Below are 13,138 nucleotides of genomic sequence, written 5' to 3' on the forward strand. Positions count from 1 at the left end.
TTATTTCAAGTAGGCTCAGTTTACAAGCACTTTTGACACGTCAGTTGACTATTTGTAAAGATTCTACCACCGGTTCGGAAGGCAGGTTCTGAACCGGTGGCATCTGAGATTTGTATCTATTATCACAACAGACTTTTATATTACACAGCAGTGTTAGCATATTCCAGAGGCTGATATTCAGTTTGTCCATAAACTATTAAATTTAACAAATACTTCCGGGTAATATAGTCAATAGGGCCCTAATTTACACATGCCAAGCGTTCGACCGTGATTTAGATAGTGTGACCCTTCAAATAACCCTGCGTCCCTTAGTGAGAGCGTGTAAATAATGACTGGCTGTGAATGAGGAAATTAACTATACCATGCAACTAACCCTTTGCATGCGTCATGGGCCATTTTAGGTCAAGGTCGATTTGACATAATTTGCTCATCATAATTTATCTGCCAATTTTAATGGTCACAGGGTATAATCCTTTCCCTCCCTAAACGCAGCAATACTGGTATAATTATCATCATCATTATAATTATCAACCTACTAGCGGACGCCCGCGACTTCGTCCGCGTGGAATTTAGTTTTTCAAAAATCCCTCGGGAACAGTGAATTTTTCCGTGATGAAAAGTAGCCTATGTGTTAATCCAGAGTACAATCTATTTCCACCAGAATTCAAACAAACAAACATCCATAGAAACTTTCGCGTCTATAATATTAGTAGGATAGGAAGTAGGATTGTCATTCTATTTTCTCTATTGTCTGAGTATCTCCACAAAAATACAACATATAGTTAAAAACAAGAATCTAGGAAGTATAAGAGAGACGTACGTACGAGTATATACAAGTAAGTAAGACCATAGCGATATTTTAATGAAATTTTACCTCTTTCCGCCATATACCTGCTTCGTAACTTCATGCTTATTTATGAATTCAAAGTTTGCAGTTTCATAATTACGTAGTGGTTTAAAATTATGCAATGCTTTTTTTATCTTGTAAGCTTTTTCATTAAAAGTAAAATACAAATGCCACCAACCCGTACAAGCTGTGGTGGATCTAACTTATATATCCTATTTCCTGTAAAGACCTGGCCTTGTAGTTGACCTTTAAAATAGACTAATATATTCTTATTTCTATAAAGAAATTTTTGCCATATCTTTAAATGTTTTTTGTTCTCCTCCAATTAATCAGCACTATGGAGAAATAATGGGTACCGCTAAGGGGATGATGATAGTTTTTAAATGGTATATATAGTAAAGGTATATGGTATATGGTATAAATGGTATGCTAATAGTACCTATTTTTGTAGAAGTAACAGTTTGTCTGCTATCATTACTTAAAGAGCGACAGGGTCACACTCGCTGTCATCGCCAATAACGCACTATACTAAATGACGCAAAAGAATGACGTCAACGCTGAGAGAGATCCTTAAAGTATGGTAAGTTCAAACAAAATTTGGCTTATTTGAAAGATTCACAAGTTTATTTTATCCGTACCTCCGACGATTTCTACGCGACATCGTACCGGAACGCTAAAATCGATTGGCGGTACGTCTTTGCCGATAGGCCGTTAAGCCAGGGCTAGCAACAACTAACCCCGACCTAAAGCCTACCACCAGACCAGATCTGAAACAATTAAGTAATTATAAAATCCTAAACTGACCTGAGCCGGGAATCGAACAGGACCTCTCTGTTGTGAACCACAGCATTACCACCTGCACCAGAGAGTTCGTCAAAACCTACTGTCGGTGTAGATACTCGTATAAGTCCATGTTGGCCTCGCTTCTTCGCTTCAATAAAAATGTTACAATTTTCCCGCAAGTGTCACACGGCATCTTTGTCCGAAGTCCGGCGGGATGCGAAATCGCCTCGGTCATTATGTCAGCTTAGCGCTTGTGACGGTAACCTATTTCTTACTTAATTGCACATTAAAGCAAAAGCGATTTAATATTTTTCATCTTTTATCATTATAGTATACACAATACGAGCACCTACCCACATTTTTGGAACGAACTTCCTTATCGCACATTGCGAAAGGGGGCTAATCGGAAAAAATTAAGACCAAAAGTTGTAACGACACTTTTTGCTATAGTTGTAAGCCGTGCGGCGTGCGCGTGTTTCTCTGTCTCTCTCTCTCTCTCTCTCTCTCTCTCTCATAGAAAGTAAGCCAGTTATTTTCGTTTTGTCTTTTTATTACGCATTGAACAGTATGGATTATTTTTGGGATGGGATGGGATGGGGTGAGATGGGGTGGGATGGGATGGGGTGAGATGGGATGGGATGGGATGAGATGGGATGGGTTGCGATAGCGATAACTTTTTTTGGCTGGTGGAAGGCTTCAGCCGTGCCTAGTCATCACCCTACTGGCAAAGACGTACCGCGTAGGTTTATTAAGTCGACGTGGGTTCTTATCAGACCAAAGCGTTTGGAACCCTCGTAACTTTATTTTTAAGTTTTCGATATTATCACCATTAAGTAAGGACACAACTTGACGTTTCAAAACTGCTTGTCAAATCCTAATTTAAATAAATGAATTTTGACTTTGACTTTTACCTACTCAACGAGGTAGTAAAACTTAAAGAATATAAATACAAAAGCCTTCGGGGATTCAAAAACAAGGAAGCACATGTTTCCGGCACTGTATATCCTCGCAGCGCTTCACTGAAAGCGACTCGCTCTCTATTGAATTTGTTCCCAAGAGAATTCAATTTACCCGGACACTTTACGACGTGGAGTAAACAACGTACCTTTTATTTTAAACTTCAACAAGTTAAAATAATAGTTACAATCTATACTACAGAGCCTTGATAGCCCAGTGAATACGACCTCTGCCTCCGATTCCGGAGGGTGTGGTTTACGGGGCATGCACCTCCAACTTTTCAGTTGTGTGAATTTTAAGAAATTAACTATCACGTGAACGAAAAACATCGTGAGGAAACCTGCATGCCAAAGAATTTTCGTAATTCTCTGCGTATGTGAAGTCTGCCAATCCGCATTGGGCTAGCATGGTGAACTATTGGCCTAACCCCTCTCATTCTGAACTCGAGCTCAGCAGTGAGCCAATTGTGGGTTAATCAAATCAATCAATCAATACTACAGTAAGAGAGTATCTCTTTATGGCAGATTTTTTTTCTCATTTATTTATTTGTTCTTTTTTGTTTTTTAATTTTTCAATGTTACAAATACAAAACACTATTAAAATTTATACAAAAAGAATCCAGCCCTCCCGCTGCGGGGCATTTGAGTGCCCAAGCAACCGGGGCTCAGGGCTCCAGAGTGAGGAACCTCCTCACGATACGCGCCGTCTCAAGAATCACTGCCTTCTGTATCCGACTCTTGATCCAACAGTTAAGTAAAAGCTTCTTATGGTGTTGGTCGAAGCTTTTCGCTATAAGACCATTGACTGGAACAACTATCGGTGAACTGAGTGAATCGAAGTTGTGTTGACTCAACATTCCACATGGCGGTGATCTCGTGAGCAAGGTCCAAGTATTTATTATTATGAGCTCCCAACCCCCATTAGAGCAGCGTGTTGGGTCTGAGCTCCGTATCCCCTCTCCTTTAAGAAGGGAGGCTTAAGCTGGCTAAATAGGCTAGTTGACACTTTTTTAAATGGTTTTAAATAACTCATTTTCGTTCAACTAGATTAAAAAAAGTCTTTTTTGAGACGTGATTACATGAAAATTTTAATTTTTGAATACGTTTTTGACAATACGAGCCAAAACTCAACGTTTATATAATTCAACTGTTTCATATAAAAATAACGTTTGACAAAAATATTAGTTAACAATTAATTAATATCGATTTATATTTATATTAAATTTTATATGAGTCAACTACCCTATTACTACTGTAAAAAAATACCTCTTGTTCTGTAGGTGTTAATAAAAAAACGCCACATCATAAAAATCCATTCAGTAAATTAAAATTATTATGATTTTATTTATGTATTTTGATAAATTTTTCAAAAAATAAAACTGTTTCTATATTTATTTATTTCCTCCATGTGCAACTGTGCCATACTTAAATTACAGCAGTGGCAAGTTTTCCGCAAAGATAAATCCCAAAATAGTCTCCCTGTGAAATAAAGCCTCTCTCTCTGTCGTTCATGTAATGCATGGTGGTACTTATGCAAAAAGCTGGCACTTTTTCTTCTTAACGGTTTGTTACACCTGAGCCGTGGGCTGTATACAACTTTCTGCATTAATTATTTTTAACCGACTTTTAAAAATGGTGATCAAATAAACCTACTATGAACGACAAAATAAAACGATAAAAAAAATAATCGTACCTGTAACAACAGCATGAGAGTACATTCCATAGTTTAGAAATTTAACCTGAAATCTCAGACCAATTATATCAAAGGACCTAAACGTTACCTCTCTGTAAAAGTATATGATCATGATCTAACGTATGCTGCGTCTGTAGAATTGATGTTGCATTGTGTTAAAATTACACGTGTGTGTATTACGATTTAAATTTATAGTTGCGTGTATTAACACAGTTTATCGGTGTCAAATATTTTCAAGTTTACCTCTCAAAAAATAACAGACAATTTTGCTGGTAAAGGACAATGGGCAAAACCGGTATCGGTGAACTGAGTAAATCGAAGTTGTCACAAGTTTTTCATGATTATAATTATTTTTATAAATTATAAATGTTATGTCAACAAGAACAGGATGCCGATTATCAATCTGCCGGGCAAATCTCCTGCATTGGATATGTAAATATCGTCTATTATAAGTCGCTTATATAATCGGTCATTAAAATAGGACTGATGATGAAGAATTATACTAATCAACAACATTCTCCATGTGTGATATGAAAACTGTTCAAAAAAACCTTTCCAAAATTATGACGAAAGCAGAAACTAAAAGGGAACAATAAAGAATTTAACGTTCAGGAAATCTAAAGGCTTTCAGTTGAACAATCAAGTCGGGTAATTGGTTAATTGGGTTAACTTCAGCACCGCCTCTGTGGGCAAAGCTTTGGACATCGGAGTGCACTCGCTGGCTGTAATCTTTCATTCACGTCCAACATTTCGCCGCACTTTGGTTGAGCAAATGGACATTATTTTTACAAATTTATTGCGTGATTTATTTGGCACAATTTCATCATTTTATCAATGAAGTTTTATTGTTGTACAAGAAAGAAACTTGGCTGAGTATAAGATTTGCATGGCTGATTGGTAGCACTTTTTCAATAGACATTGTTTGGTATGGTTACTATAGTTTGCCAATTATTATTAATTACTTTAGGATTGTTCAGAGGCCTATGATGCAAGGGGTGATTATCACTTGGGCGACATATTTGGGGAGCTGGTCGTATACGTTTTCCATTTTATTTGCTCCCTTATTAGATAGAGGGCGAGGGAGGTAATGATTCCACCTAGGCACTACATAATGTTAAAGACGTTAATATGTCAATAATTTAACAATCAAAATGTGACATTTAATTAGCTTTTGAAATTGTTTTATTGTTTAACAAATAAAGACTATTGAAATTTTTCCTTCAATTCCTTCTCCCGACAATTCTTTCCTGGACAGGGCAAGGCAAATAAATAAAGATTTTCTCTTAAAATATCTAAAAACACCGTAGTGTGGGTTCGATTTTTTATAAAATATACTATGTAACTAACTACTACGGGATATTTTATTAAAAGTATATTAAAAAAATTTAAACAAAAAATTATAATAACTTTATCCGCAAGTGTCAAACACAATCTTGTCGGCGGTGCAGTGAAGCGACAAATAGCCGCTCATTATGTTCAACCGGCGGTGCTTGGTGTCCCTACATCACCATATTGTGGAGCAAATTGCTCATATCTTGAAATGGTTTGGACTGGGAATGGTCAATTTTCTGCCTCATGTCTTTTGCATGTTGTATAAAATATGTGTGTCCTCAACTTTTACTTTTAGGCTGATCGCACACTACCGCAACTGAGCCTTATAGACAATTTAAACCTTGACTTTTTTCAACGTATATTTTACAGTTACTTTTTTATAGTTTACGAAAACTAATGAATATTCTTTTTAGTTAATGATTCTTAGCTCCAAAATTACCTTCAGTACCCAGTATAGTAAAAAACATGGACTGACAAACTTAATAAAATGATGAAACTCTGGCTATCAAAGTGTAAGACGAACGGATAGATATCTCACAAAGAGATTATGATCTAAATTAACATCTTATGTAATAAAAAGAAAATTGTAAAGCTTTATAAATTAAAAGTAAATCTGACTTTAGATATTTTTATACATACGAGTTAGGTATTATATATAGTTAATCTATTCCGTCAAGCCCGTTTGATTTCTGTTGGTTTCCTCGATTTGCTCGTGATTACTAAAACAACTTGATGATAAAGTAGTCATTTAATTTATAAACGGATACAATTATTACAAGAGATTTGCGTTGCGGTTAGTATTTCGGTGTTTCGACTTTCGTCATTTCGTGATAGATTCCAATAGAGTAAGTCGACGTCCACAGACAACTGTCAAAGTCAATCCTCTTTTTTTTTTTTTGTTTGGGTTCTTGCTGTTTTGTTTCTTTAACATGCCCCCGGCCTTGGAATCGTCAGGTTCCTAAGTTCTTCTTCTTTGAACAGTGGGCAGATCTTAGCGAATGAGCGCCTCACTATGCCCGTTGCCGTGCGAATATCTGCCACCCGTGAGATGCCATCTTTGCCTGGAACAACTCCGTCGATGCGTCCGAGGTTCCATTTCAATGGAGGCAGATTATCGTCTTTAATGACAACCATCATGCCTGGCTGCAACGTGTCGACGCCGTTCATCCATTTACATCTAGTCTGAAGCTCCGATATGTACTCCTTTGACCATCTCTCCCAGAAGTGATGTCGCATCTGTTCCACCCGTTGATAACGACTGATGTAAGTGCTGGTATTGTGTCGCATGTCTTCGTACACTGGTGCAGTCAATGATCTTCCTACGAGGAAGTGGGCTGGACTGAGTGGTAGGAAATCTTGGGGATCAGAAGACATAGGTGATAGGGGACGTGAATTGAGAATTGATTCAATTTGCGTAAGAACTGTAGTAAGTTCTTCGAAGGTAAGATGCGCGTTTCCTACTACGCGAGTGAGGTGGTATTTTGTGGATTTGACTCCAGCCTCCCACAAGCCACCGAAATGAGGACTGTACGCCGGTATAAATTTGAAGTTAATGTTTTGCCTAGTTGCATATTCCGAGATGTCATCGGCGCATCTTGTTAAAAACCTACCGAGCTCGTTCTTAGCACCAATAAAGCATTTTCCGTTATCTGAGAGGATTTCTGCGGGTTTTGATCTACGTCCTATAAAGCGCTTTAGGGCTAGGATATAAGATTCAGACGTTAAGTCGCTGACAAGCTCTAAGTGTACCGCGCGAGTTACGAAACACACAAATAAACAAATATACGACTTTACAGTTCTAGCGCCTCTACCTTTGCGATTCAGTGTCATTATTGGCCCAGCGTAGTCGACACCGCAATAGAGGAAGGGGTAAGTTGGAGTTATTCGCTCTTTCGGTAAGTTACCCATAAGTGGATGTAAAGTGTTACCCTTCAATCGCTTGCACAAGACACACTCATGAACAACCTGACGTGCTAAATTTCTACCGCCTATCGGCCACCACTGTTGGCGCACTTCGTATAGTAACGCTTGGGGTGCTGCGTGAAATAAACGCTTATGCTCATAGCGCATTAAAAGAACAGTAAAATGATGTTTTGAACTGAGAAGTATGGGATGAATTTTGTTATAATCGAATTGGGTTGAGTTCATAATACGACCACCTACACGTATAAGGTCATGTTCCTTATCAATAAATAAATTCAATTTTAACAGTGCAGATTTTAAAGACTTTGTAGTTTTTCTATTTATTAAGTTATATTCATCCCTATATGACTCTAATTGAGATAGTTTTGCGAGACCGAGTTCAGCCTTTCTCAGTTCATCCACATTAAGCATACCAGTCCGTCGGTTGATTGAATAATTGCGCGCATTATGAATAAAGCGAAGGACGTATGCAAAGGTGCGTTTTAGTCGGTTGAACTGAGAAAAATGAGAAAATGGAAACAACTGAGTTTCTTCAGTGCAAATTAATATTAAACTGGGTTTTATCTCAGGCAGTTCTTCATATGAAGATGTGTCTGATTGAACAGTATTACTAATGATATCGAAAGTGAGATCCTGAAGGAATTGAGGTCCCTCCCACCAAAGCTTACAAGTGGCGAGATCGTTTAGAAGAACGCCGCGTGATGCTAAATCGGCTGGGTTATCCTTGCCACTTATATGCCTCCACGGGAGTTCACCCGTTAATTCGAGAATTTCTACTACACGATTCTGGACAAAGGTTTTCAAGGCACTAGGAGCCATTCGCAACCATCCCAACACAATGGTAGAGTCTGTCCAGAATACAACGTTATTAAATTTACAGTGAAGTGATTCACTTACTTTTTTATACAATCGCGCACCAATGACGGCTCCGCTCAATTCGAGTCTAGGTATTGTTAGCGGCTTTACGGGTGCAACCTTTGCCTTTGCGCATAATAATCTATTGCATACTGTGTTATCTTTATTTACGGTGCGTACGTATACACATGCGCCATAGGCTACCTGTGAGGCGTCTGTGAAAATGTGTAATTCGATGGACACTGGTTCAATCCCGAAAACGTGTCGCGGAACGGTAATGTTATGAAGCGCTGATAAACTCGCGGTGAAACTATTCCACGATTTGATAATATCATCGGGTAACGAGTCGTCCCAGTCAGTTTTCAACAACCATAAATTTTGAAGCAGTACCTTAGCTAATATTATGGCAGGACTAAGTAAACCCAATGGATCGAATATCTGAGATACGTGTGATAATATTGTACGTTTAGATACCTTAATATCATTTTTGAATTTCGTATTGTAATTAAATTGGTCAGTAGCATTGTTCCAACCTATCCCCAGGGTCTTGCATTCCCCTTTTCCATCTGCAAATTCTTTAATGCCATTAGAATTGGAATTATCATAATCAAAATTGAATATCCATTTTCGTAATGGAAAGCATCCTGACTTCAAGACCTTGTAGATATCTTCGCATAAATTTACTAATTTATCTTTATCATTTAAGCCTGTTATCATGTCATCCACGAAGAAGTCTTCTAAGATGACTCTTTTTACCTCAGGGTCAGGACAATTAAATCCTAATTCTTTTAGACACCTAACTGCGAGGAACGGTGCAGATGCAGTGCCATACACGACGGTGTTAAGTTTAAAAATATCAAGCGGATCTTCCGGTTTGTCACGCCAAATTATCAGCTGTAAATCACGCTGATCTTCCGACACCAGTATTTGGCGATACATTTTTTCTACATCTGCACAGGCTACGTATCGGTGTTGCCGTAAACGCAGTAAGATGGCTAAAAGATCGCCTTGAATTGGTGGTCCGACGCGCTGGAGATTATTAAATGACACCGAGTTCGATGAGGGAAAGCTTGCGTCGAAAACTACGCGTAATTTTGTGGTTGTGCTATGTTCCCTGAAGACCCCATGGTGTGGCAGGAAACAATGCGGTGTTCCATAATTATGGCCTATTCGGGTCATATGACCTAGGGATTCATATTCGTGAATGAAGTCGCTATATAATTTTTTGTATTCAGGCACGCGTTGTAAACGCCTTTCTAAAGACAAAAATCTGTTAATGGCTTGAGGATGCGTCTCTCCTAACTCATGCGGTGATAGTTTAAGGGGAATATTAACGCAAAACCTTCCGTCACTATTGCGCGTAGTAGTTTTAACGAAATGGTCTTCGCACGCCTTTTCCTCCTCTGTGCGCGTATCACATGGCTTAGGTAGTTCCTCTAGCTCCCAAAACAAACGTAACTGATCGTTAATTGCTTGTGAGAAATTACACTGGATGTGGCCTGTACTGCGCGTATTCATATGTACAGGGCCCGAAATAATCCAGCCTAATCGCGTGTTTTGTAAATATGGACCAGTAGGTAAACGCATTTTACCTTGGCTAAGTAAGTCCCAGAACTTATCAGCACCTATCAGTATATCAATACTTTGACTTTCATAAAAGTCCGGATCGGCTAACTGCAAGTTGCTAGGAATTCTAAAAAGTGCTTGCTGCTTAGGTATCGCAGGCAATGTAGATGTAATGTTAGGTAGAACAATACATTGTAAGTGTGTAGTATAGGAGCTGATGCGTGATTTAATTTCAATCTCACAGGTTAGCGTAGCCTGTGTGACTGAATTTCCAACTCCACGAATTTCTTGAGTGGACTGTATTACTGGTAGGTTTAGAATATCACAAAATGATTGTTTAATTAAGCAACGTTCACTGCCGGAGTCTAATAGTGTACGGGCTAACTTGTAATTATTAAATTTATCACGAACCTCCACTAAAGCGGTTGACAACAAAACTCTTTGTACACAGGGGTATTGAGCACATAAAATATCTGTGTGTGCGGGCTCTTGGCTACTAAAAGACTGAGATGTGGTGGCTGAAGCGAGAGATGAAACCATCACCAAGGGGTTTTGGCTATTATTTGGCATTGTTTGCAATAGTACATTACCATTTGATTCTTTAGGTTTAGTACAAAGTAAAGAATTATGTTTCTCATCACACTTCCTACAGGCCCCCGCTCTACACTCACTGGCTGTGTGCCCACCAGGCCGTAAGCAATTTTCACACAGCTTGTTATCACGGATGAATTTCAACCTTGCATTCAAATCTAATCCTAAAAATGTATTACATGAATATAGAAAATGATTTGACTTGCAAAGGAAACAAGACCGCTGTGTGACCTGCGCCTTACTCTTAGTGCTAGAAATATTGCAGTGAACTTTTGAATTTGTGTGTGAATTCTGCTTTTTAAAATCATGTGTCTTAGTTACATTTGCCTGCAATGTGTCTAACATGTCAGCCCTATCCTTAAGGAATGTTAGCAAAATATCAACTTTCAGACGACAAGAGGAATCTTCAGATTTATTTAAATTTGTGTTTCTATATTGTTCCCAGGCCCGTTCTGTGGTTTTATCAAGTTTAGAAACTATGATGTAAATCAGAATCGAATCCCAACTATCAACGGGTTCGCCTAACATTTTTAAAGAGCGAAGGTTCTTTAAATAATTATCAATAAGATTCCTTAATAAATCTGGTGCCTCCCTATTTATTGTCTGATATGTAAATAATGCCTTAATGTGACTGTGCACCAGTAATTTATTATTATTAAATCTATTTAACAATAACTCCCATGCTACCGAGTAGTTGTTAGCCGAGAACTCAACTGAGTCTATAACCAGTGCAGCGCTTCCCTTCAAAGATGATTTTAGATAATGAAATTTTTGTATATTAGTTATTTGAGTTGAGTCATGCACTAGCGATTGAAAGGTATCTCTAAACTCCAACCAATGACCACATGAACCATCAAAGGTAGGTACTGAGATAGTAGGTAACTTTATTGAGTCAGTATGACTATGACAACGCTTAGAGCAAGCAGTATTGCCTTCATCCTTGGCTTGCAGAGTTTCAGCACGGGCTAAAGTACTATAGTAATTGTTTTCAAAGTTGTCACGCTGCTGTAACTGCTCTTCTAAATCCTCCTCTAAGACTGTCTCTTCTATTTGAGTTTGAAGGTTGTTAAATTCTGTGTACAAATTTGATGCGCCTTGTATTCTTAATTTAAGATCTATTTTAGTTTGACCTGACAAAACTATATTTTGATCGAACCCATAAATATATGAAGAAAACCGTGTCAGTCTACCTTTAACAATAGCCCGTTTTTTAACTAAATCGCGAAGTAAAATATTGGTGGATTCGTTGTCGGTTGGCGTAATTATAGAAGGCGACTTGGACCTAGGTGGTTTTAAGTCTGACGTACTCATTTCGATGACTTGCGAGTAGGAGAAGTGAAGTACTTACAATTATTGTTGAAAAGGAAGAGATGTGGAAGTAAAGAATAGTGCGATTTTCTTTTCTTTGTCTTCGCGTGTACTTCGCTTTCTGGAACTTTCCGTTAGTCGAGTCGAGTAAGTAATCACGATTTTTCTGGCGTCCGGCTTCGAATGGAACAGCTTATGTTGGTTTCCTCGATTTGCTCGTGATTACTAAAACAACTTGATGATAAAGTAGTCATTTAATTTATAAACGGATACAATTATTACAAGAGATTTGCGTTGCGGTTAGTATTTCGGTGTTTCGACTTTCGTCATTTCGTGATAGATTCCAATAGAGTAAGTCGACGTCCACAGACAACTGTCAAAGTCAATCCTCTTTTTTTTTTTTTGTTTGGGTTCTTGCTGTTTTGTTTCTTTAACAATTTCGTATGCAGTAAGATGACAGACAATAAGCCGGTTACGTTGATAAGTCTTAACTGTTTTAAGTCTTAGCAGTTTTAACTGTACAATTTTATCTAATCGAAATTTCAATCAAAATCATTATAAAAAGTTATACCTACAGTTAAAACGGACACTATAGACCAAGATTCCAGAGCGATCTGACACATTATTTTCACACAGATGAAACCTAAAAGGTTTTCAATAGCGTCTCATGTGCTTTGTTTGAATATCTGCGTGTTTTTGAAGACTTGCTCTGTGACACGAACAATTTAATTTCGAGTGTACATTTAATACTACAGGCCCGGGTTCACATAAATGCGTTATCGCTTATCGGACCAAAGCGCGCTTGGAAACCTCGTAACTTTAATTTTAAGTTTAGTAATTTGGTAATTTGGGCATTGGGCCAGCGGTGGACTATTAGCCTAACCCCTCTCATTCTGAGAGGAGACTAGAGCTCAGCAGTGAGCCGATTATGGGTTCATGATGATGAATGATGAAGGCTATTGAAATAAATGTTTTTTTTATCTGTCTACTGTCTACGTCTAACGCTTGTCTGTACAGTGTACACCCTACCACTACTACCAAATGTTATCGCCGCGTTGGCCGCTTTTAAATTTATATGTTTTTAATAAATAGTGTAGGAAATAGTAGTCTGTGACGGATAAGACGTCGCTCGATCTCGTGTTGGCTTCAGTGTGCTTGTGAAGTTCGAGCCGTCCACATCTCTTGTTGTGTAATTCTTTATGGGTTTTTTGGGTTAGGCGGGGAAAGTGACTTGAGTGGAAAAGGGGAGTGTTTGTTAACAGTCAAATGTACCTTTGACCCTAC

The 13,138-nt window shown here is 38.2% G+C and overlaps 2 protein-coding genes across 2 annotated transcripts in view; both read right to left on the reverse strand.

The window, feature by feature from the left end:
• LOC112043700 (peptidyl-prolyl cis-trans isomerase G) overlaps positions 1-13,138 on the reverse strand; it is a 244,743-nt gene that overhangs the window by 9,431 nt on the left and 222,174 nt on the right. The gene's annotated exons all lie outside the window — the stretch shown is intronic.
• LOC112057425 (uncharacterized) lies at positions 6,412-12,167 on the reverse strand. Its single transcript, XM_024097906.2, has one exon. The coding sequence runs from the start codon at positions 11,855-11,857 to the stop codon at positions 6,536-6,538; it is 5,322 nt and encodes a 1,773-aa protein (XP_023953674.2). The 5' UTR covers positions 11,858-12,167; the 3' UTR covers positions 6,412-6,535.

This window comes from Bicyclus anynana, chromosome 5 (genome assembly GCF_947172395.1).
Source record: "Bicyclus anynana chromosome 5, ilBicAnyn1.1, whole genome shotgun sequence".
Taxonomy (NCBI): domain Eukaryota; kingdom Metazoa; phylum Arthropoda; class Insecta; order Lepidoptera; family Nymphalidae; genus Bicyclus; species Bicyclus anynana.

What these genes read in the sequence shown, in the direction of transcription:
- LOC112057425 (XM_024097906.2), bottom strand. Translation starts at nt 11,857, where the DNA reads ATGAGTACGTCAGACTTAAAACCACCTAGGTCCAAGTCGCCTTCTATA.